Genomic DNA, 26,229 nt, shown 5'->3' with positions numbered 1-26,229 from the left:
CTGAGCACGGGCTTCTCATCGTGGTGGCTTCTCTTGTTGCGGAGCACAGGCTCTAGGCACGCGGGCTTCAGTAGTTGTGGCGCACGGGCTTAGTTGCTCCGCGGCATGTGGGATCTTCCCGGACCAGGGCTTGAACCCGTGTCCCCCGCATTGGCAGGCGGATTCTTAACCACTGCACCACCAGGGAAGTCGAGCCTACATTCTTGTTCCCCTTTTTTCGTCCTCCGGAATCCTAATTGACCTTTGGATCCAACCTTATGTGTTCGACCAAGCCTGCCCATTCTTCTCACTTCCTTGTGGGCTTGGGTTAGTCTGGCCACGCATGGTTGTGCAGAAGTGCAATTTATACTCCCTGGAGTTGTGCAGTCCACATCCTCTGCAGTCACATGCGGTGGCCCCGTAGATGCCACGTTTTCTCTCTTTTTTTCTGTCGCCCTTCAAAAAAATAAAGTGGAGACCTCAGAGCTTTTCCTTCTCTGGGTTTTGGGTTTTGTTTTGTTTTTACACGTTTTAATGACCTTTTCATCTTTCCTATTTACAGAATTTGTAAGTTTTCACTTCATACGTGTTTGATGGAATTCTTGACCAAAGTCATATAGGTTTTAAAGCCATCCAGATCTGTCAGACCTAATGAAGCAAGCCCCTTTGTCATTCCCTTGACCCCTTTTGTGTCCTCTTTTATTGATGATGCCTTGCTGCTCTGTATACAGGTTTGGTTTGTTTTCACAGTATGCAGGCATCATTTCCTGTGCCTCTTATTAAAATCAGAAGATCATCTTCTAGTATCTGCCCTGTATTAGCTTGCCCCAGTTACTTCAGCCCTCGGGATTCAGGTTTCTTCCTGTATAAGTGAGATGGTTGAAGTAGACAGGTGCTTCTCAAAACTTGTAACAAGCATAAAAAGCACAGATGTTGGTTACAATGCAGGTTCTGATTTAGTAGGTGTGGGGTGGGCCTGAGATGCTGCATTTCTCACAAGCTCTCCGGAGATCTCACTGCTGCTGGACAGTGGACCATACCTTGAGTAACAGGGGACTAGATGACTTCTCGGGTCCCTCCCAGCTCAAGATGGGAGCTTTCCTACCTCGTTCAGGAGAGCCTGTTCGTACCTATGAGCTCACATCGAGAAGGCCACCGCTGATCTTGCCTCCCAGTATTCTTACCACCCCTGCACACTGTGTTCCGATGGAAAGGGCAAGGGACACACTCGCTGCTGTCTGGTAGTGCCTGAAAGGGCCTGATGTCTGCAGTTCTTGTTTATAACTTGGCCCCCTTTTTTTTTTCTCAGACTGAAGATAAACCCACTATCTAATGCATAATTAGCATTAGCCTTCAGGTTACATAGTTCTTTTTGTGGCTGTTTGCCTTGGGTTTCCCCCATTCCTTCCTCTCACGGTAATGGTAGATTTATAACCGTCCTCATAACTATGATTAAATGTCTCAGTTCCTTTGCTTTATGTGGCGTTCTTGGCCACTTAATTACACTACATTAAATGGTATGTTGCTGCTGTCAGTGCAGTTGGATTGCATTGTGGATAGCATCTTTGGATGTTTTGAAAAATGTTCCTATCATACAATTTGAGCTTGTAAATAGAAGTGCTGAGCATGCATAAATGTGCTTTAAGAAATGATTTCTTTATTACTGTTTAGTTGAACTGATGGTGACACTAAACATCGAGACTTTGATGTTTTATACGGCATTCTTCCCTACTGATTAACTTCATTAGTGCAGTTAATTACTGGGGAAGAATACTGTATAAAACTTCAAAGTGTTGATGTTTAATCACAGCTCGAAAAAGAAGTTTTATACTCTTCAATTGTCAAACACATTTCAATTAACTGAAGGAAGGTCAGAAATTCTGTTTTCCCTCCTCTGGTCTTCAAAGCTTTTCCTGACTCTTTTCTGCTTGATGGTTGGTTACTGGTTACTTGAGCCCAAGTACTAATCTAGACAAGCTGACAGCAGCATGTGGAGGGTGAAATCTCTTCCCACAAGCTATAAACCAGCAGAACTGAGAGACTCAGTTTCTGCAAAATGCAGTGAAGACTTCTGTAATCTGCTGATGAGGGAAAATGCAACTCACAGAGAAATGGGTACTTGGTTTTCTGTTGTACTCTCTAATTTTGTTATTGATTTAGAGCCACTCCATTTTCCTCTATATGTTAACCATATGTTGCCCTTCTGAGCCACTTCTCAAATGTCCGACAGGCATATTTCCTTAATGAGCTACGACTGCAAAGCTGAGGACACATACCTGTTTTAAAGGGATAGGGTGTAAGTGGAGGCGCTGAGAAGTTGATTATGTGAATTCTCAAATGACCGAGCGACATTGCAGCAGTCAAACAACAGGAACAGTAAGAACCCCTTCTCAGGTCATTTCCCTGTAGTGTGTGCTATATCAGTTTTTATTGTTTTTTAAAAATGAAGCGGGGGGGCTTCCCTGGTGGCGCAGTGGTTGAGAGTCCGCCTGCCGATGCAGGGGACACGGGTTCGTGCCCCGGTCCGGGAAGATCCCACATGCTGCCGGAGCGGCTGGGCCCGTGAGCCATGGCCGCTGAGCCTGCGCTCCGCAGCGGGAGGGGCCACAGCAGTGAGAGGCCCGCGGCCCGTGCGTACCGCAAAAAAAAAAAAAAAAAAAAAATGAAGCGGGGTTTACAATAGCAATAATGTAATTCAGATAAGCAATTATTGTAATTGACCTCAGTGATGAGTATCCTTGGCTTTTACCACAGTTTGCTTAATACCTGAGGATGGCCAATTATCTCATAATGCTCACTTTATTGAGATTACTGTTTTAATTACGGCACTCAAAATACATCACTTTTGTCAGCATTGTAGAGCCGTGTGTGGGAACACCACACTCAGGCGTTCAGAGATGTGTAGAGCATCTAGGTTCATCTGGTGACATGGTCGTGATCACGGTTTTCCTCTCTCTCAACTCCAAACTATGATTTTGAAAGACACGGTTTTTTGCAGTTAAATGTGGTTCTTCCTGGAGAGAAAGGCCACAGGGAGATAAAGTCTGGGCTGCTGTCACTGCCGCTAATTTAATTGTGCTCTCTGAAAGGGCTGGAGGTGACTTGCGCTAATAGGCAGGCGGGTCTAGTTGATTAGGAGTTCAGATCACTGGAGTAGCTGATTCTCTGAGTATGCCGTAGGTGTCAACATTAGAATTCCCTGGGGGCTTTTAAAATTGCCTAGTCCCACCCCTCTGAAGGGGAAGCTGCCTGCCTCTTTGCTCTGGGGTGGGGCCCAGGCGGGGCTTTGTTTTTAAGCTCCACAGGTAATTCTGACACCGGTGATTGAGCCAGGGTGGAGAACCACCGTCTAGTCCTTGAATTGGCTGCTCCCTGCCGCTTGTCTCATCCCAGCCCATGACATCATCCCAGAATAAGGACACCTTTTGGGGTCTTGGCTGCCCTGTGCCTTGTTCTTTTCCATTTCCTCCCAGACTTGGCCAAGCCTCCTCACATGCCTGAAATGGCCTCAGTGCAGGTTTGGACCCTAACAGTGCTTATTCCTCCTTCCCAAGCAGTGCCTAGCCTACCTCTCCCATGGGATGTCTCAGTGCGTAAAGCCCACGCCTTCTGAAATGGTCACTGTACTCTTATCATCCAGTTTTCTGATGATCATAGAAATGGGTCTTACCTTCCTTCCTTCTAAGTTTCTTTGAGTAAGAATCAGCATTTATTAAGTATTTGAAACATGGATAGTGCAACTTGGAAAGTTTAGTTTTAATTTTACTAATATAAATTTTTACATAGCCACATATGGCTTGTGGCTAACATGCTGACAGCACAAGTTGAGGTTTTTACATGGCATGGTACCCTGTCTTGAAATTTTCAAATAAATACACCATCATGCCTTAAAAAAAAAAAAAAAAAAAAGAATCAGCATTTATTCTTTAGCATCTGTCTTAAATACCTGTTATGCCACCTTATAGGAATTTAGTTCTGGTTGATGAGATCAGTTGTTTCCAACCCCCCCCCCCCCCCCATTCTGTGATAAGCCTGGAAGATGCTGTTCACATGTGCCACGCAGTCCCATGAGCCCCTTAAGGTTAGGAGCATTCTTGTGGGATACCTAAGACTTATGCCTTCCTTTTTCCATGACAAACCTAGATCAGATTGCAGATGCATAAAGATGACACCAGTATGTTGACAAACTTGATTCCATTCTAATTATATACATGCATCTGTACCTACATACACTCAGGAATACATGCATCCTTACTTGCATGTGCGTGCACACACGCATATACGCACATATATGTTAATATGAAGTAGGACACTGGGTTATACCTCTACGTCTCTCTGAAATCCATCCTCTTTTTCCCTTCTCCAGCACTCCCTCCAGTCCGAGCCACCAGCATCTCCCGCTGGACCACTGTTTCCCCTCCAAAGCTCTGTTAGCTGGCAGGCTCACTTAAGCCCATACTAACAGCACTAGTAAAACAAGGACACCAAAAATGATGAAAGCTCAGCTTTGATGATCTGATTCAGAATTTTGCTCTTTTAAATTTAGCATTCATGTAAGGTTTATACTGTACACTTAGTATTGTTTTCATTTTTAATTGCCAAGGGTGGAAGTAGGCAACATAATCTTTTCTGCTCTTAAGTGCTTTTAAAAGTCTTAACTCTGACTCTGGCCCCCTGTAACATAGAACTTTTCAAGGATCTCCTGAACAATTTTTAGAACGTGTGTGCCATCTCATTACTCCCCTTCAAGGGCACTTAGAATAAAACACAGACTTCACCATGGCCTGCTGGGCCCGCACAGCCCGGCCCTCCCTCCTCCCAGCATGGCCCCTTCACGAGCTCCCTCCCTAGCGGACACCCAGCCCTTCTGTTCCTTTTCAGGGCCTGTACATGTGCTCTTCTCTTTGTCTGCAGCAGTGTTCTTCTGGCTGTTCACATGGTGGGCTCCAGTTCCCATGTCGGCCTGAGTGTCCTCTCTTTGAAGAGGCTGTCCCTGAGCACCCTGTCAGTAGTCTTAACATCCAGTTTATCTCCTTTGTAGCATGTTGCCATTTGCACTTGTTATATTATTGATTTATTAATTTCTTAATAATAATTTATTTTATGTCCCTTACTTGGAAAGAGTGCTCTCTGAGGATAGGGTCCTCATCCTCACTTTCTGTTGTGATCCAAGTCACTGCCGTAGGGCCCAGCAGAGTACCTGGCAGCTAGCTGGTACTCGAGTCAGTAGCTGATGGTATTCTGTTATTAACCAGGGGCTTTGTTCTGTGTTCCCACCACCCCGTTAGTCCTCATACCTCACTCACTGTAGAGTCGTTTGTGACGTTCCAGTGAAGTTGAGTGTAAGTCTAGTCTTCACTCTGTTACCCTGACTCAAGGCCATGCTGACACCTTTGGCATGAATTCTACAAATAAGGAAAAAGTGTAGAACGTCTGAAGAGGGCACCAAGCCAAGGGGGCAGGTAGGTTCCCAGACTGGAGAATAGGCTGTCTGAAATGTTTGAATCCAGACAAATAGGGTGACTTTTCCCCAGAATCTGAGGCTTTAGAAACTAACTGCCCATGACCCTCTGTCAAAGGAAGGCAAGAGGAGACTTGCCCTGATTGGGTTGCTGATAAAGGCTTGGCCTTCGCCCTCTAGGGCAGATTCCAGAAATAAGCGTGAAAGAAAGGGCAGTATATACCTGCCACTTCTCTTGCTTAGCTCATCTAATCTCTATTACAATCCTGTGGGACAGATATCCTTGTCGCCGTTTTACAGGCATGAAAATTGAGGCCTGGAGGGGTTAAAGTGCTGGAATCACACGTGTTGGATATGTGTGTGTTGGAGCTGCGACTTGAAACCAGAGCACTCTCACTCTGCAGCCTGTGATTATTTCATCCCCCCACCCCTTCCCTCCAGACTCCAGTGTGCTGCAAAACGGTGCCTTATTCCCCTTGTGTCCCCAGTGTCTAGAACAGCCAGCACACAGAGTAGCCAATCAGCTCAAGTCATAGGATTGCGACGGAGTCGCAACACCAGGCCCTGCTTGCGAAGTCTTTGTTTAGCCCTTCTGACAGAGGAGTAAAGCCTCATTCCACCAGCTGGTGTTGAAAGCACTTCTGCTTCCAGTGGGATCTGGCTGGCTCTGCCCCACTCTCCCTTCCCACTGGAAGGAGGCTCATGGCTGTGTGTTTGAGCAAAGCTTCTCAGTGGCTCAGAGGTCTGTGCCGTGACCTTTGATTAATCCCCTGTTCCTGATGCTTTCTTGTACACACTAGATCGTGGGATCTTCTGCATCTAGATTCCTGTGCCCTGGATGCTGACAAACCAAAAGACTAGCAGGATGATAGAGTGCTGGCTGTTAGCAGAGGGCTATCCTGAGATGGACTTTGTGTGCTTGTGTGCGTACACGTGTGAAGAGAGAGGCTGTCAGAGGGGAGACACTCATACCACAAAAGTTGTACCTACACTTTGAGTTATTTTGATCTTCATTCATTCATTCAGCAAAAACTTTTCTGTAGTGTCCTTACATTGCAAAGTGCAGGATTCTTTCAAGCCATATCTAGTATTAAATAGCAAAAGCATACTACTGAGCTCTAGGGTTCTTCCTTTTTAATACAATAGTGATTGATGGAATGGCATTCCCCTCATTTCTCAGGGTGATGAGGGAGAATATTTTCTTCCAGTATTCAGCATGCTGCTATTAGCGCACCATTTAGCTCGATGCCAAATTGCAGTCGGCTCCATTCAGTTCTGTTTACCCAAGTAGCACTGTAGTGATTAAATGTCACTGGGTACACCGAGTATACAAAAGTAATTAACCTAAAAGGACATGTTAGAATAAGGGTCAACAACCTCTTTAGCCCGTAGTGCGATGGGGAAGACAGTATTGATAGAGATACTGCTGGTGGGACAGGGCTGGGTGGTCAGGGAGGAGAAGGACAGGAGGGAAGAAAGGTCAGCAGGAGCACAGAGCAGCACTCACAGTTGTCGGGGGTGGCAAGCAGAGCTCTGAGACCTTTGCTGTAGCTCCCTTATAATTTAGGTCTCTGACCTCTGATCATCTGAGATGGAGGACAGGGTGGGATTAGACTGTGACCTGAACCCCCTTTCAACATCTCAGCCCCAGTTAGTGGAATGCTGTTTTCCTGTTTAGCCTAGAGTAGTCTCAGCTTAGCTCATGCTTGTTCTTCCAGTATTTTACGTATTTGATCAGCCCTTGCATCTTTAGACCTAGTTGTCAAATAAAAGCCACTGCTTGAAATCACTTCTCTGGACAGATTTGAAATTGTGTCTGAGTATCTGTGTCTCATTTGTTTTTAGTCCTCAGTATACAGAAGTCACTTTCTTAAACTGACTGATATTAATATGCTTTATGTTGCTTTACATGCTAAAAATTTACATAAAACTCGAGATAGTCATCTTTGACTTAAAAATCAACCAATGTAAAGCTCTTTTTTAAAAAAACAAGTATGCTATCTGTCTGCTCTATATTTGGCTTTTTCTTTCATCACCTGTGTGTGGTGACTTCCTCTCCGGAAAAAAAAAAAAAAGGGAGTGCTAAGGATTTTTTTCCTTGACCATAACCTCCTTGGGAGATAAACATTTCAAGGAGATCCCCAGGGATCACTGTTCTCTGAATGAGTGGCCGCAGAAAGAACTGCTGACGCCTGCATTCTTCACTGGTGGGTCTGTGAGGCAGGGTTCATTTAGGTCCTGCCTTTTCAGTGCTCAGACTTGAGTAAGATTTGTTTCTCCCTGGCTGCAGACAGCTGCTGAGTACATGTTGAGAGCCGAGGAAGAGGGGAGCCAGTTGAAAAATGTCTCCCTTATGCTGAAGATGTATCTCTTTTAGAATAAGAAAAATTGGTGGCCTTGATACATTTACAACAACAAATATTTCTTGCTTGCCCACCCAGAGGTCAAGCCTGGTGCTGACCTTGGGGGAGGGGGCCTGTGCCCTTGATTCGTTGGGGAGCAAACAGGGAAAAGGCACCGCCTTTGACCATATTCTCTGCCTGGCACCACTGTGACTTTTATTTCCGTTGTATTTTTTACTCTGCTTCCTCTTGCTGTCTTTTTAACATTGTCCTGAAAATTGTCACTACATCACTTTCCAAATTAGCACTTTGGAGGGCTGCCCCCCTCCCTCCCTCCTCTGCATGTGTGTTTGCACCAGGCCTCCCACCCCCAACTCCAGCTGTTCTGACCATGGCGGTCATCATATGGAGGGCTGAGAACACACAGAAATACTTAGCCCAAGGGTACACGCCCTTTAGGAGTATATAATCTCTACTGTCTAGATAGTAAAAATGTTATGGGAGCAAGTAAGACGTATACATGAGTATTGATACATGAGCAGATCAAGTTTTGTATTCATTCATTTGTACAGCAGCCCTTAACTGAGGCAGCAGACCAAGTCTTCGTAGAATTTCTAGTCAAGTAGAAGAGACTAGCAAATAATCAAAATAATGGCCATGATAGAAATGCTAGGAAGGAAGTAAACAAGGGACTATGGTAGGGCTTTCCGGGAGGGATCACCTTGGATAGCACCACCGACAAGATCTTTCTGAGAAGGTGGCATTTAAGCAGCTGAGGAATAAAAGGTGAAAAGATGCTAGCTGCTCAGAGGCTAGGGAAGGGCGTTCTTGGCAGAAGCCTGCACTGAGGGATGAAAGAGTAGGGGGTGTCCCGCACTCTGAGAAAGAGACTTTCAACTGGGTTAGAGAGGGTAGACAGTGTCTGTAAAGTGTCAGATGATTGTGTTAATTCCTGTTGATTCCTATTGTGACTTCAAGAAATTTTAGACCTGTGTCATCTAATATAGTAGCCAGACACCACATGTGGTTATTGAGCACCAGAAATGTAGCCAGTCCAAATTGAGATGTGCTGTAAGTGTAAAATGCAAACCAGATTTTAAAGACTTCAGTACTTAAAAAAAAAAAATGAAAAAAAATGTTTCATTAATAATTTTGATATTGATTATGTGTTGACACGATACTTTTTGATACATTGGGTTAAATTAATATACAGTTAAAGTTCACCTTACCTGTTTCTCTTAAATTTTGTAAAAATCTGGCTACTAGAAAAAATTTAAATACATATATGGCTCACATTATATTTCAGTTTGTCAGTTCTGTTCTAGAATACAATTCACTTTGATATTTTAATGAATGACAGTAACCAAATTGGCTAAGTGAACACTGAAAACTGTTTTGCCCTTTTGAGGTGGTATGAAGAAGACCTAGAGTTTGCATTTCTGATTAGCGACATTAAAACTGTTAGGAAGCCTACCTTTAAATTGGTACACTGTTGTTTCCTTCTCTGTTCCTGCTGAATTACCCTCTGATATTGTATAGAGTATACTTGCATACAAAATGCATAAGAATATATATGAGGCTCTGTGGAGGTAACACTCTTGGGGAAAAAAAAAATGTTTAGCCTTTCAAATAGATTAAAACAGTTTACTGGAGGGCTTCCCTGGTGGCGCAGTGGTTGAGAGTCCGCCTGCCGATGCAGGGGACGCGGGTTCGTGCCCCGGTCCGGGAGGATCCCACATGCCGCCGAGTGGCTGGGCCGGTGAGCCATGGCCGCTGAGCCTGTGGGTCCGGAGCCTGTGTTCCGCAACGGGAGAGGCCACAACAGTGAGAGGCACGCGTACCACACACACAAAACAAACAGTTTACTGGAAAAAAAACAGCAACACGAAAAGATTTTCTTTTCCAATAAATTTTAATAGTTACTAAAATGAGGGTTCTGGTCCGTTAAGATACAGCTTGCCAAGTCTTAAAGCTGAGTCACTTTTTTCTCTGAGCACCTACCCTACTTCAGCTTCTTTCCAAGCAGCTGTTAGAAGTATGTTGATATTTTGATTCAAGAACAGGTCACAGTACAAGAATGAGTCTAAAGCCAATTCACCCTTCCCAGAAAATGCAGGAAGGAAAATTTTGCCAGCCGCTTCCCCCCCATTTGTTTTTAGGGCAGTCAGCCTCAGTGTTCCACATCTGATGTGTCAGTAAGACTTAGTAACATTGATTATAAGGCATTAGGAGAATGAATGATTTAGGATATATTTTATAGGTACTATATGGAAAAAAAAATCTCAGAAGAAGGTGGCTGGTGCATGTGACTGTAATTTACATAGTGTCTGCATATAAGATTTATAGAATCTAGAAATGAGGGGAAGGAAATTCTGGGTGGAGGACAAATGCACATAGGAATGTTAGGTCTTGCAAACTTTGAGGACATTCATTGGACTGAAGGGCATGAAGTGACTTTGGGGTGATTAGACAGTTTAAAAGATGTAAGTGACTTCTGTGCAACATTTGTGTGCACTTGGTACTTTTTATTACAGTTTCTGGGAGACTGTTCATACTATGTCATCTCTGATGATCAGGAGTGAGGCTACTTGATTAATTCAGTTTGTGTTTTGGGCTGTCTCCATCAGTGGTCATGGGATGTACTTGGCCCCCTCATCCCCCCAGTTGGTTCCTCATGTGACCCACACTTTGGACCACACGCAGACAGTGGCTGTCAAGAGAGGAAGCTCAGGTGCCTATATAAGAAGCAAACCTGTACCTTTAGTGTCAAAGCATCATGCTCCAGCAGCTTAGCTTGCCAGCTAAAGGAGCTGTATTTAATGAAAGTTCTGGGGTGGAGCCAACAGCTTTATTCCAGGAAGAGGAAATAACAGTCAAGAAACCTCAAGAGGACATTAAGATAATGTTCTAATTTAAAATCAATTTTATTGATACCTGATAAATTATTATGGCATTTTTTCCTGACCAAGTAATAGATAGCACTGAAGCCTTGGAAGCAAAACATGAATGACTAAATATTGAAGTGCTGTAGATACTGCATGAAGGAAAAAATTATGTAGGACTTTTGTGTATTCTAAGTATATTTAACTCATGCAGCCCTGCTGGAGGGCAAGGGGTGTATTTCATTCACCTTTGTATTTCGTACTTAGTGGGTACTTATCCATAAGTGGACTAAGATTATGTCGTGTTTTCCACATTAGCCAAAGAGGTATAGCTCTTCATGATGCTCCAGACTGTTCTTCACAACACGCACTCTCCTCTAATCCTCACAGCCACCTTCTAAGGAAGTACTCCTGTTGTCCTCGATACCCACTGGAGAAATGGAAGCTTGGAGAGGTTCATTAACTTGTCCAAGGTCACACAGCAGATGGTACAGACTGGTCTCGAACCCATAGCTGTTTGACTCGGGTAGCCATAGCATGACCGTTGTAGATACTTCCTCTCTCCTTAATCATTCCTCTGGTTTGATAGAATTTTTTTTTTTTTTTTTTTTGGCGGTACGCGGGCCTCTCACTGTTGTGGCCTCTCTCCCGTTGCGGAGCACAGGCTCCGGACGCACAGGCTCAGCGGCCATGGCTCACGGGCCCAGCCGCTCCGCGGCATGTGGGATCCTCGCGGACCATGGCACGAACCCGTGTCCCCCGCATCGGCAGGCAGACTCTCAACCACTGCACCACCAGGGAAGCCCTGGTTTGATAGAATTTTGATTACTATCTGCAAAAGAAATTTATCTTGAACTGAGTTTTTCTTACCCAGAGAGAAGCAGTAAGGCAAAGATGACAACAGACCATTTTAAAGAACATGTTGTTCACAAAATGTTATAGAAGGTGAAACATTTATTAAGAACAGACTCATTACATTGTATGGAGATTATATTAAATATTGTTTTATCAAGGGCAGGCCTTCAGAAAGTCCCAGTCATTTTTGAAGGTGAATTTTGATTTATGTTAATTTGAAAAAAAGCAAGGTCTGTGAGTATTATATACAGATTTTGTTTTTAATGACTTCCTTAATCAAGCAGGTTATTTAAAAAAAAAAAAAGTCTTACTGTAATGAGCAGTAAACTGACAACCACTGACTGGCTCAGAGCCCTACCATATTCAGGCTTTTCACCACCAGCATGCTATAAATTTTAAGCTAATTTACATAAATTTGCATGTGTTATGAGTCAGTATGTAAGACGTGTGCATTTTGACCAAATAATTTTCATTTTAAAGTTTTTATACTTAATTTTCCCCAATTGAGGATTATTTTCTCCCTCTCTCCTGGTTATTTCCTTATAAATGAGATAATACATGTTAAAATGTTTTATTATAAAAAGAGCTCTGTGAACAGGAATATAAACATTTTATGTAATGCTGTACAATAAAACCTTAATCAGAAATGCTCTGGGATATGGTATGTTTAGTTTCGTATAGTTTATTCACGATATTACCTTTCCTTCAGAGCTTGTTGAAAGTGTTTTACAACTGTGAAATGCCCTGAGGACTAATGACTGTAATTGAGTCCGGGTGACTCAGGATGCTAGGGCTCCTCCTGAAGGCCCTCTGCTTGGAAGGAGGAGTGGGCTGGGTCCCTGGCTGATCTCCAGCAGTACCTTGGCCTTTCTGTATTCAAGAAAGTCACCAATATCCGTTTCTCTTCTAGATATCACTCTTTTGCAGAGGAAACGATGATTGAGGACTTCGATTATGGCATCAATAAAAGAGTCTGCAGGACTCTTGGGCCTGCCTTTTCTGTCTTCCCTGCCCCAACTGCCATAAACAAACTCCCCCTGAATTGTCCCTGACCCAAACTAATTCCTGTACTGAAAGAACTACAGTTAAGAGTAGCAGTATATTCATCTTCTAAAGTGGGCTGGTTTTGAGAGTGAAGACACCTGGACAGCAGGTGTAAAGTGGGGACAATCCGGGACTTGGGGTCACCCTGGCCAGATTTTCGTGGTGCCCTCTGCCCTGTCATTATCCTCTTTATCTGTTTGAAAATGGATTTACCCTTTGGTGCCAGGTAGATGGGGTGTCTGAAGGCCGCAGCTGATGAGCAATAGAGTTCTTGATCATGGTTGTCCACTCGACCTTTATAGCATATTCTTGCCAGTTGGGATCTTGTAAGTGGGCAGGGACATCTGAGCATTGCACCTGTGCCAGTGGAAAGCAGAGTTTGATGTGCATTTGAAATCAAATTAGAAAGTCCAGCGTGGAGGTGGTATTTATAGTCTTGCCTGCAGTATTGAACCAAAACCTTACTGTAATTGTTGAAAGGAGATGTGTTTTGGTAATAGCAGCCTATTGGAACCATTATTATGGATTATCTGCATATCTATGCTGAGGGGCAGTGCTACCCAAACACCTAGAATAGTCCTTATGTGAGGCTTAAAATAGAAGATCCACACTAGCTCCGTAAGTAAATAGTGTGCAGCACACAGTCACAGTGCTGAGTTGCCATTGCTGGGGTTCAGTTATTTGCCAAGGGCTGTGCCTTATACTTTATGTGGCTTCTTTCACTTAGCCCTCAGAGCAGCCTGGTTGACGGAGTGGGTGGGGTGTTGTTGACTCCAGACTCCAGACTGATTGAGACTGAGTAACATCCTCAAGGCTACAGGGATATTAAGTGGAAGATTTTTAACCCAGGCAGTCTGGACTCCAGAGAGGTGCTCTTGCCTGCTAGTAAAATCTGTGCTACCTGTTATTATAATTAGCTGATTGTAACAGCACTGTCTCTTTTGGGGCGGGAGAATGCTTTATGGAGCTCTTTCTCATACCTGGTCATCTTTGATCTTGAGGTGGCAGAGGAGTCACAGCAAAGGGGATGGTGGGGTCACCCGTTTAGATTGCTGGAGGGCTTTGGGTGTGACATCAGTAAAGGGTCTTACAGGGCTTTAAGCCTGCCTTCTCCATCCTCCCCACCTCCACCACCATAAACAGACTCCCCCTGAGTGTCCCTGACCCAAACCAATTCCTGTACTGAATGAATTACTGTTAGAGTAGCAGTTTTGCAGCTGACTTGATCAGTAGCCTTAGTAAAGTCCAGGTTGGATTTCAAACTAGGATCTAGAATTTTTCTCATTTTGAGATAACATGATTTATAATGTTAGGAATTAACTGACTTTAAAGCTTATCTTTTATTACCAAAGCAATTAGGATTTGCATATAAGATTCATAAATATATATTATTTTTTTCTTATTTTCGCTGTTTACCTCCTTTTTATCTTTTATTAGACATCTGCCTTGTTTTTTCAATATCCCAATATGTGTTTATTTTTTAAAAATACAGAACTTTTTTTTTTTCTTTTTTTTTTTTTTTTTTCGGTACGCGGGACTGTCACTGTAGTGGCCTCTCCCGTTGCGGAGCGCAGGCTCCGGACTCGCAGGCTCAGCGGCCATGGCTCACGGGCCCCGGGCCCAGCCGCTCCACGGTATGTGGGATCCTCCTGGACCGGGGCACGAACCCGCGTCCCCTGCATCGGCAGGAGGACTCTCAACCACTGCGTCACCAGGGAAGCCCCCAGAACTTTTTGTTTTTTAATTCTAGGTTATTACTTTATTTTTGAGAGGTTTTTACTAACAATTCACATTTAAGGTATTTTGCCCTTTCCACATCGGCCACCACTTTCTGATTGTGACTCTTCATTCATAACAAATTTGCTAGTATATTTACATGATCAAACTGTAATGAGAAAGATTTATGTTTAATGTTTCTAAGTTTGTAGATTTGTAAGGAGTAATAATGCAGCTCCAGTAAGTTTCTTATGTAATAAGTTAGGGAAATATCTAACCTAGCTAAGCTTTTAAAATAACAATAGAGAAATAAAAATAAGCTTTTCTTGTGAAAGCGTGACTTTGTCTTTATCAGTATTTAATTCCTACTGTTTACATGTCTAGCAAAGATCCAAATGGCCTTCCAGTGGCAGAATGGTAGACTTGTAAGATTCATGATGAGCGTCCGTGCCAAGTCCAATTTGATTCTAGAGCAATTATGTTATTAGAACATTGCTGATTGCCCCAGTGCCTATTGTGCAGCTTAACCTTTAAATGCTAGTGATAATTAACTACTTGATCATTCTACAGGAAACTCCAACATGCAACTCTGTTCTGCAGTTAAATTCACAAATAAAATACTGTCCACAGTGCCTGAAACAACCGACTTAAAAAAAAAAAACTCTTTGTACATGTGTGCCAATCAATAAGCATTACCATTCAGTATTAAGTTTTAAGAAAGTATTTTGTCATCGTTTAAAAATCAGTTTTCCTGACTTCGTCCCAGCTTACCCTTCCCCCTTGACATATACACGCTACCAAATGTAAAATAGATAGCTAGTGGGAAGCAGCTGCATAGCACAGGGAGATCAACTCGGTGCTTTGTGACCACCTAGTAGAGGGGTGGGAGGGAGACGCAAGAGGGAGGAGATATGGGGATGTATGTATATGTATAGCTGATTCACTTTGTTATACAGCAGAAAGTAACACAACATTGTAAAGCCATTATACTCCAATAAAGATGTTAAAAAAAAATCAGTTTTCCTTTTTTTTTTTTTGTGGTACGCAGGCATCTCACTGTTGTGGCTTCTCCCGTTGCGGAGCACAGGCTCCGGACGCACAGGCTCAGCGGCCATGGCTCACGGGCCCCGGGCCCAGCCGCTCCACGGTATGTGGGATCCTCCTGGACCGGGGCACGAACCCGCGTCCCCTGCATCGGCAGGAGGACTCTCAACCACTGCGTCACCAGGGAAGCCCCCAGAACTTTTTGTTTTTTAATTCTAGGTTATTACTTTATTTTTGAGAGGTTTTTACTAACAATTCACATTTAAGGTATTTTGCCCTTTCCACATCGGCCACCACTTTCTGATTGTGACTCTTCATTCATAACAAATTTGCTAGTATATTTACATGATCAAACTGTAATGAGAAAGATTTATGTTTAATGTTTCTAAGTTTGTAGATTTGTAAGGAGTAATAATGCAGCTCCAGTAAGTTTCTTATGTAATAAGTTAGGGAAATATCTAACCTAGCTAAGCTTTTAAAATAACAATAGAGAAATAAAAATAAGCTTTTCTTGTGAAAGCGTGACTTTGTCTTTATCAGTATTTAATTCCTACTGTTTACATGTCTAGCAAAGATCCAAATGGCCTTCCAGTGGCAGAATGGTAGACTTGTAAGATTCATGATGAGCGTCCGTGCCAAGTCCAATTTGATTCTAGAGCAATTATGTTATTAGAACATTGCTGATTGCCCCAGTGCCTATTGTGCAGCTTAACCTTTAAATGCTAGTGATAATTAACTACTTGATCATTCTACAGGAAACTCCAACATGCAACTCTGTTCTGCAGTTAAATTCACAAATAAAATACTGTCCACAGTGCCTGAAACAACCGACTTAAAAAAAAAAAACTCTTTGTACATGTGTGCCAATCAATAAGCATTACCATTCAGTATTAAGTTTTAAGAAAGTATTTTGTCATCGTTTAAAAATCAGTTTTCCTGACTTCGTCCCAGCTTACCCTTCCCCCTTGACATATACACGCTACCAAATGTAAAATAGATAGCTAGTGGGAAGCAGCTGCATAGCACAGGGAGATCAACTCGGTGCTTTGTGACCACCTAGTAGAGGGGTGGGAGGGAGACGCAAGAGGGAGGAGATATGGGGATGTATGTATATGTATAGCTGATTCACTTTGTTATACAGCAGAAAGTAACACAACATTGTAAAGCCATTATACTCCAATAAAGATGTTAAAAAAAAATCAGTTTTCCTTTTTTTTTTTTTGTGGTACGCAGGCATCTCACTGTTGTGGCTTCTCCCGTTGCGGAGCACAGGCTCCGGACGCACAGGCTCAGCGGCCATGGCTCACGGGCCCAGCCGCTCCGCGGCATGTGGGATCCTCCCGGACCGGGGCATGAACCCGCGTCCCCTGCATCGGGAGGCGGATTCTCAACCACTGCGCCACCAGGGAAGCCCCCAGTTTTCCTTTTTGACAGAGTGAAAATAACGTTAAGTGTGTAGTATCAGTAATCATACACATGTACACAGTTTTTCTTCTTTTTGTAAAATATCTCAGTAGTAGGATGAAGGCGTGTAGAAGTAGGTAGAGGATTAAGGTGAAGAAGGAGGCAGAGCTGCCACGTTGCCAGATCCAAGGGATCCACGCCTCAGATCCTACTCTAGTGAACGGTTTCCTGTGGATTTGTTTGGCCAAGAGGCCCTCTGAAAAGGAATGTATCACATGAATTTTGGATTAAGATTGAGGAGTGCCGAGGGGTTGTTCAGTCATTTAAGTTCGAAAAAAATTCTTGGCAGTTCTGTGCCACTCACTGCGCTGGGTGGGTGCCCCCGCCCCCAGGAGCCCACAGCCTGGAGTGGGAAGCACCTTGTAAACAAACAGCTATCAATTGATTGGGAGTGCTCCACTCATTGGGTGAACAAAATGTTAAGGGAACAAAGAGTGATTAATTCTGCCTGACAGTGTCTGAGAGAGCTTTGAACAGTGACGTTTAGAGCTAGTTCTTAAGAATGGTGAGGGAGGATTTCAAAAGGAAGATACTGAGGGAAAGGGCGTTCTTGAAAGCCAGGAAAAAAGTCTGCCAATGCAATGAAAATAGATGGCACCCCAGGGAGAAACAAGGTCAGAGCTGTGAGACAAGGCCCAGGCCCTGGATTGGGGCAGGGAGTGCAGGGCTTTGGAAAACAGCTATACTCAGGAGTTTGGTCTTTTTTCCTATGGACGATGGGACACCATTTGTCATTTTTAAGGAAGGGTGAGAATCTCTGTTTGGGAAATGAATCCCAGAAATGTGGAGGATAGACTGGAGAGGGGAGAAACTAGATACAGGCTCTGGCACTAAATATGTTAGGTAGTAGCTCACAGATGGTGTTTGTGTGCATGATTTCAAAGAGGTAATGGTTGTAAAAACCTGATTGCATTGGGTCATGGTAGGAAAGCAAAGCAGAAGCCTTGAATCAAGTCCTATGGCTTGGGAATGAGGATTGGAACCCAGCGGACATACATGAAAGTCAAGAAGCAATCAATGCACTTTTTAAAATTGTTTGGCTTCTAGTGCTTTGCTTCAGTCTTCAGCCTTAATGAATAATGCCTGCCATCTTTTCTGCCACCAAACGTAAGAGTGTATGTTTGAGTAGGGATCGTTAGAGGGCTTGGTGCCGACATTTAAGGGACTGATGCAGGAAGGAAGGGTTTAGGGTTTTCCAGCCTCTATCAATGGGAACTCACTGATCCTTCTCAGTCTTCCTCCTCCAAACTCCCACCCTGCACCCCTGCCTTTGGAGCTAGTGGAGGAGTTGCCATCACCACAGCTGACCACTAGGGGGTGATCTTTTGGTAGCTATACCGACGCAAGGGTGGAAAAAAGACTTAATTATTGCTAACAGACTAATAAGGTAAAGAAAAAAAGTACAAGGAGTAAATTTTATATAAGATGAGTAAAATTATAAATGAAGAAAAAGCTTTACTGAACAGTTTTCTGAATTGATTTGGATGCCAGGCAGAGATTCTGGTGGTGATTCTTTGTTCCTCCTAGAACATTTTTCCCATATCTCCAAGTTTCCTTGCCTGTGCCCTCCAAGATGAGCCCTTTCCCACCCCACCTGGGTTAATCTAGTACTCGGGAGTGCTGCCCCGCTGCCCCCCTGAGGGACTTGGCTCTTCAGGCCTTCAGTTCACCCTCAACAGGTTAGCCCTGCACTCAGCCCTGCTCCCTCTCCTTATACCTCCCTTTATTTTAGAGCTTCTCCTTGCTCTGTGTGGGACTGAGTCACTAGCCAATCCTTGAAGTTAGTTACAGTTGTCATCAGTGCTTTCTTCTTCATCTATGGTTTTAAGCTGTCATATCATCTCATTGTGCCCAGTAACCACCTGACCTCGACGGCAGACTCATTCTCTGTGCTTCAGAGAATTTCTCTGTCACTGGTGTTTTTCTGTGTGTGGTACTCCTCCAGCTGAGAGCTCTTTGGAAGAGCAGAGATGATAGACATGGCCTGAGCCTAAACAGATCACCCCCAACTGTGATTCTAAGAGGGAGGGACCATCTTTCTGTTCCCTGGTCCTAATGGGGTTCCTGGATTTCCAGAGGTTTAAGAAAAGAGCAGATCATGGAAACTCTAGGAGTCAGAAAAATAATAAAGTGCATTTTTGTAGGTGTGGTTTTGTTGTTGTCGTGTTGTTGTTGTTTTACCTGCCACTCTGCATCTCCCAGGCCCTTAAATGCAGGACTAAAGCAAAATTCTGTAAGTATGACCTTTGTGTCACCATATTTGGGTGCTTAAATCCCCAAGGAGTACCTCTCTTTTTTCACTGAAGAATTAGTAATTATCTCTCAAGGTGGACTCTAATTTATTCAGTTGCTCTATAGTGGCTTGAAATACTGGCTTCTCCTCAGCTGGCAAATTAAGAGTGGGCGGGGGGCTGCCTTTTCTTTCTCCTCTTTCTCTTGTATCTGCTTCCTCTCTCGATAAAATATAAACTTCTCCTTTAGACCAAAGCCCCTTTGCCTTTTGCGTTTAACCTATTCCCTGCCTTCTTTTTATTCCTCTGCTCTCCCTCTGTCCCATCTCTCCTTCTTCTGTCTTGTTCTCTCCTTCCCCCCCCCCTTTTTTTTCTCTATACCTTTGTTCTCATCTTCCTTTCACCTCCTCCCCTCTCTCCTGTCTCCTCTTAACAGCTCTGTCTGAGTGTGTACTAAAGAATGAAAAGGAGATCAAGTCTCAAGTGATTAAAAAAATGACATTGTTGAATGACTGGTCATCTCTTAACCCCACTTCCCTTTCTAATTCCAGAGCTCTTCGGTATCCCCGTCAGCCAGTTTCCGAGGTGCTGAGAAGCACAGAAACTCCACAGACTACTCCTCTGATAGCAAAAAGCAGAAAACCGAAGAAAAGGAGATCGCAGCTCGTTATGTAGGTTCACTCGCCTTTGCTTTGGGGGCGGCGGTTTACCTTGCTTTTTAATCAGCGGCCTTTTTACCCTCTTACTATTACCAACCAAAACTAGAACACAAGATAACAACATCCTAGGAGAGAAAAATAATTATTGCAGTTCTAGCTGTGTCTCAAGTGGCTGGCTGAAGGTCTGTGTTTGCAAGTGAGTGCACATGTGTCTGTGAGCCGCAAAACAGTCCTTTATCCTGCAACCGATAGAAAGAAGACTTGTGTTCCATATTATTCCATTAGATGTATTTGCTTCCCTCCATAAATTTCAAGGTGGTCGAATTTTCTGTGGCCAGCTAGAAATGTTAAGGAAAAAGGTAAAATCACAGACAACCTGTTAAAATGTCTAGATGACCTCCTGTGCTGAGGAATGTAGCACGTTTTGTGGAATGTAACTTGCAGAAACATCCAGATGTGTCCCTAGCATGAGTTGAAGCTCATTTTCCTTCGGTGGCTGGTTCTTCAGATCACCCAGTGAAGGGAACAAGTGGGATGGGACTCACTGGTGCGGAGGCAGGCTGCCTCCACCCCGCTTCCTCTGCTGGTGCCCCGCAAGACCACAGGCCTCGAAAGAAGCTGAGGGCTTGAAATTTCACGTGAATCCTCCTAGTTTAGAAATTGTGGCCCTTTATCCGGTCTTTGAAAGACACTGACAGAACAAATCCCACCCTTCTGTAGGCTGGTTTATGTAGTGTGGGCCTGCCAGTTGGCACCTGATACTAGAGTAATAAGCCATAAACTTCAATTTTTTAACTACAATGGAATCATCCTGTTTCCTATTACCTACCTCATAACATCGTCATGAAGATTAAAGAACACAGTTCATTGTAGAGTGTTTAGGACTGTTTGGTGCAGTTCGTTTTTATAAAATGTGAGGAGTTAATGACTCTGGACTTACCTAGGGTAAATCTGGCTGCCTTTTTTTTTTTTTCCTTTTTTTGGCTGGGGGAGGAGATAATGCTTCTCAATTGTCAATGCAGGACAGCGATGGTGAGAAGAGTGATGACAACTTGGTGGTTGACGTTTCCAATGAGGTATGTTTGTGGCTTATTTGACTTCCTGCTCTTAACCAGTTATAACAATGATTAGTGTCCCAACAACTAGTATCCACAATGTTTCCTTAATTTCTGAAGGGGCCCACGTTTTATTTACCTGAAAAATTTATATTACTGATCCTTTTTTATTACTACTCTACTCTGTGAAGTGCAAATGTGTTGTTACCACCATGAATGCACACACCTTGGCAAGTGACCTGCAAATTTGTAGAGTTTTGATTTTTGTTTCTGTTTTAAATAAGTACTATAAATTTTGTAGTATTTTCATTGACCTCTATACTGAATATTTTCTTCAGCAATTTGATGAGTCTTAGGATCTATTCCAGAACATTTTTTGCTTCTAAGCTGTTGAAGACTTTTGGCTAGAAACATCCACACCGAGTGCTCTGGCACTGTGAATGCGCTGTGCTGCATTTGATACCCTTGATGTTCCTTTGTAGGATCCATCCTCACCTCGAGGGAGCCCTGCACATTCCCCAAGAGAGAATGGCCTGGACAAGACACGCCTTCTCAAGAAAGATGCCCCCATCAGTCCAGCCTCGATCGCATCCTCCAGCAGTACTCCTTCCTCCAAATCCAAAGAACTTAGCCTTGTAAGCAGTTCCTCACCATCTTTCTTAGCGTTTCCCATTTCCAGATGGTTAGGTTAAATTAGTTTTTAAATTTTGTGTTTTCCACATTTTTCCATAGGACTTTTACCACCAAGTATATGTGTATGTTCAGTATTCAAGTTGAATTGACAAGTACTTTTGGAACAGAGCAGGTTCACTGACTTTGTTGGTGATGGATGTTTTGTGACTCTTTTTGCAAGGATAGGGGGAGGGACATGAGGAAATTGAGTGAAACGAGTCTCAGCGAAGACGAAGAAATATATACTGGGGTTACAGAGATGGTTTTGTCACCTGTGGTTTATGGTAAATTTAGTTTTTGGCTTGGATGTGATTTTGTTGCTAGCTTTGTTGGAATTACCAAGCTATATATGATTGCAATAATTTTCCCTTCCTGTCTAAAAAGTAATCTGTCATTTATAAAAGTCTACCTTGACTCACACCACAAATCAGAAATGCACAAATAAAACTGCTTGCAAGTCAGGGTACTCTCCCCATGCCCCCTTCTTCTGTGGCTGTGTAGTTAATTGCATTTTTATGTAGTGTGCCTTCCTTTTTCCTCACCAGTTGTGTCCTTGTAACATAGCATTAAAAAAAAGGTGGGGGGGGGCTTCCCTGGTGGCACAGTGGTTGAGAGTCCGCCTGCCAATGCAGGGGACGCGGGTTCGTGCCCCGGACCGGGAGGATCCCACATGCCGCGGATCGGCTGGGCCCGTGAGCCATGGCCGCTGAGCCTGCGTGTCTGGAGCCTGTGCTCCGCAGCGGGAGAGGCCACAGCAGTGAGAGGCCCGCGAACCGCAAAAAAATAAAAAATAAAAAAAAGACGAATTCCATTTTCAAATAACCTTTTGAATTCACAGCTGAGGGAAAGAAAATTCCTCAGTTTGTCTGCAGTTTTGGAGAATGTGTCTGGCACAGGGCTAGATTAAGTTTTTTTCTGTTGTTTTCTCTTGGCCTTCCGGCCTTGTAATGGCAGCTCCTCTATGCTGATCTCTGTGATGATTCAGGCTTGGATCTTTTTTAACGGGACCTGTTAATAACCAAGGGAGCCTCTTGTGGCACAAACAATCCATCAGGAACCCAACTCAAACCACTCAGTATTAAAGTGACCAGCAAGTGGCCAGTCACATCGGGACGTCATGATTTGTCAGCGTCTGTCTAACTCAGACCAGTTTCCTGGAAATGGTCTACTCTGCCCCAAGTTCAGCTTTGATTTATGTCCTCTTGAAAATTGGTTTTGTGGTCTCAGGAAACACTTTTTGTTTCATTGATAGCTCTTTTTAAGTAGTGAAAAGAGAGGCCCATGCTAAAGAATCTTTTCCATTTCTTTTTCCTTTTCTTTTACTCTACCTTTTCAAGTGTTTAACATAATTGTTAAAATTGTGTGCTAACTAGCAGTGTATTCCATTACGTCTCTTGTTAGAATGAAAAATCTTCCACTCCTGTGTCGAAGTCCAATACCCCTACTCCACGAAGCGATGCACCCACCCCAGGCAGTAATTCCACTCCTGGATTGAGGCCTGTCCCCGGAAAACCGCCAGGAGTCGACCCCTTGGGTTAGTGAGAAAAAAGTTTCTCTACATATTTATGCTTCCTGCTTTTAAAGAAATCAAAGCAATTTAAAAAGTGTAATACATTAAGAGTACTAATGACCAGAGTTGACTGGCTGTAAGTTCTTTAATCCAAATCGAGCACCTGGCACTACCATGTCTGACACATAGTAGGTGTTCAGTAAGATAAGGGGAAGACATGAACCCTGATGAAGGCTTGAATGACTTTTGAGAATATTAAAATAAGCTTATTTGAACTTTAGATCCTACTTTTTAACATACGTAAGAATGTGTTGCTCCTGATATACATTATACTTCATTATTGTCTCGTGTGTATCATTGGTTTTTCTCCTTCCTTCCATTTGGGTCTGTAGCCTCGAGCCTAAGGACCCCAATGGCAGTACCTTGTCCATATCCGACCCCCTTTGGAATCGTGCCGCACGCTGGGATGAATGGGGAGCTGACCAGCCCCGGAGCTGCCTACGCGGGGCTGCACAACATCTCCCCACAGATGAGCGCCGCCGCGGCCGCTGCAGCCGCAGCCGCGGCCTACGGGAGATCGCCAGTGGTATGTTTGTGCGCTTTTACAGCATAAAAGTGTTCCAGAGCGCAGAGGGTTGCACACGTATTTTTTTTTTTAAGGAAGTTTATGAAATTTGAGGGATTTATAAAGGGACCTGTGTATATTTAAAATTAAACTGCATATAATCATATTGTGAGATTCATTTTCTTTTGTAAGGTGAGGGAATTCTTTTATGTTCCTTTTTTTAAAAGAAATTTTTAAACCTACAGAAGTAGAGCAAATAATATAGTAAATATAGTGAACCCTTCATCTGCATCATGAGCTTCAATAATAATACTGTTTTTTTATGTTTGTTCCACCCCCAAGTACGTTACCATGAAATCATGAACATCCTATCATTTCATCAATCAGTACTTGTGTATTTATCTCTAAAATCACATTTTTAATTTAAAGCATCTATTCTCCTAGGATTTGGAAAGATACTGAGTAGGATGAAATGAGTTGATGTAACCATATTTGTTTTTGTTGTCTTGCCTGGGAAAAATTTTAGGTTGGATTTGATCCACACCATCACATGCGTGTTCCAGCAATACCTCCAAACCTGACAGGCATTCCAGGAGGAAAACCGTGAGTACCTGCCTCTGCTTTGTGCTCACTGTGTGTCTGGGCCCTCGCTGGCCCTTTGGACTCTGAGCACTGCTAGACAGTGTTGGCAAGTTCCTGTGTCTTCTGGGGTGGTTTTGTTTTTGTTTTTTGCAAAGTATTTTCCATTTTCTCTTAGCACAAAGGAAGAGGTAATGAGGGGGGGTTTTGTATTTTCAGTTTAAAATCTCAAGCTTCTAATATGGAAATGCAAATTGCTGAGGCATCTCCAGCAGTCAGGTCTTCTCTACATCTGTTACTGATTGCAAGGCAATTCTTTTTGTTGCCCTGGAAAGAAGTCGTCTTATGTGCAAACCTAGATGCTCAAAGTTTGAGCATGTTAGGAAAAGAAATGGCAAAACTTCAAAGGCTGAAAAGAAAGAAGTGTGGTCTGACGCTCATTTGTGTTTCTGGAAAAGGTGGCTTGTTCAATTGGCTTCTTGTCCTGTAAGCTGGGTATTTAGAGCCTCTGTTTTCATGACCCCCTAGAGCTATGAAGGCAAGACAGACACATCAGCTGTTCCAGCCTCTTCTTGTACATTCTAACCTCTCCCCATATGTCATTCCTCATCCTTCATTTTAATCCAGTGCACCTTTTTATTACTACCTGTGCACAGTTCTCTTGGCTCTTTGACTTCATCTTCACAATTGGTGCTCACAATTTATGCTTGTTCAATGAATGAATGAAGACATGTGCCGATCTCTCCCTTCACTGACCTCCCATTGCTTATTTATTCACTGCTTATACACTCAGGCACTTAGTTGTCACCCTGTTGTTTCCTGTGTGTCTTCTTTGTTCCCCATGTTGCTGGCTCCACCGTGTTAAACATGCCTGACCTTGACCCTTCCTTCACTTTCCACCTGATAGATCATGTTCTTGGCCTTTCCTTCTGTAACTTCTCTACACACTCTACCCTAAATTTCCCCATTGCATCAAACACAGTGCAGGCTCAGTAAGTATTTGACTGTTTAATAAGGGAGGCAAGGCAAATTAGACTTTGAGTTCCTTGAGAGTTGAAGGTATAAATATCAATTACCATAAAATTCTGTGTACCTGTGTGTGTTCTGCAAATAGTTGTTGACTGACAAGTCTTGTTGACCAAGAACCCTGGTGTACTTGAAGGTAAACGTTTGGTCTGTTTCAAACAGTGACTAAATAACAAGGCCATAGGATTAATCAAATAAACTGAATACCTACAAGTACCATATGAACCTGTGGGCATGGAGACGTTCCTTGTGGGAAGCAGTATCATCCCATTTTCAGGCACTGTAGAGTTACCACTTAGTTAACCGGCAGTTGCACCCAGAACTGTAGTGTAACCACTACCAGACGAGGTGGTGCTTCTCATCTCTGCTGCTGCCCAGTGGCCCCGAGGGGTGAAAGTGTGTTCGGTGTATCTAAAGAAGCAACAACAGTCTCAGTGTGGGGATTTGGGCCAGGTGAACCACTGTAAAATCCCAGCTGGTCTGATTCAGGAGGCACTTCTGAGCCTTGAGCTGGGCTCCCTTCCTTCCCCCAGTCTTGACACATAGCATTATAAAATTGTTGAGATCCTTTTGGGAGGAAGGTTGATGGGTTTCAGGATGGCTGAGAATTTTTTTTTTTGGAATTTTTGAATTTTATTTTTTTTTTTTTTACAGCAGGTTCTTATTAGTCATCCATTTTATACACATCAGTGTATACATGTCAATCCCAATCTCCCAATTCATCACACCACCACCACCCACCCACCACCACTTTCCCCACTTGGTGTCCATACGTTTGTTCTCTACATCTGTGTCTCTATTTCTGCCCTGCACACCGGTTCATCTGTACCATTTTTCTAGGTTCCACATATATGCATTAATATACGATATTTGTTTTTCACTTTCTGACTTACTTCACTCCGCATGACAGTCTCTAGATCCATCCACGTCTCTGCAAATGACCCAATTTCGTTTTTTTGTTTTTTTTGTTTTTTTTTCAGGCCAGACTGCACTGGTTTGAATCTCACCTCTGCCACTTAATTTTTTTTAACATCTTTATTGGAGTATAATTACTTTACAATGGTGTGTTAGTTTCTGCTTTACAACAAAGTGAATCAGTTATACATATACATATGGTCCCATATCTCTTCCCTCTTGCGTCCCCC

The 26,229-nt window shown here is 43.3% G+C and overlaps 1 protein-coding gene across 6 annotated transcripts in view; it reads left to right on the top strand.

Annotated features, from left to right (window-relative positions):
• The window catches only part of TLE4 (TLE family member 4, transcriptional corepressor), a 152,233-nt gene that overhangs the window by 102,454 nt on the left and 23,550 nt on the right, over positions 1–26,229 (top strand). For all 6 annotated transcript variants that reach the window (XM_024126816.3, XM_024126815.3, XM_024126819.3 and 3 more), the window contains 6 exons: positions 19,570–19,689; positions 20,700–20,753; positions 21,215–21,367; positions 22,806–22,938; positions 23,307–23,500; positions 24,006–24,082. In XM_024126816.3, coding sequence (XP_023982584.1) covers positions 19,570–19,689; positions 20,700–20,753; positions 21,215–21,367; positions 22,806–22,938; positions 23,307–23,500; positions 24,006–24,082 — 731 coding nt within the window. The remainder of the gene's footprint in view (positions 1–19,569; positions 19,690–20,699; positions 20,754–21,214; positions 21,368–22,805; positions 22,939–23,306; positions 23,501–24,005; positions 24,083–26,229) is intronic.

Source organism: Physeter macrocephalus, chromosome 9 (assembly GCF_002837175.3).
Source record: "Physeter macrocephalus isolate SW-GA chromosome 9, ASM283717v5, whole genome shotgun sequence".
NCBI lineage: Eukaryota > Metazoa > Chordata > Mammalia > Artiodactyla > Physeteridae > Physeter > Physeter macrocephalus.
The sequence above is the reverse complement of the archived record's forward strand: the minus strand, read 5'-3'. Positions and strand labels throughout refer to the sequence as shown.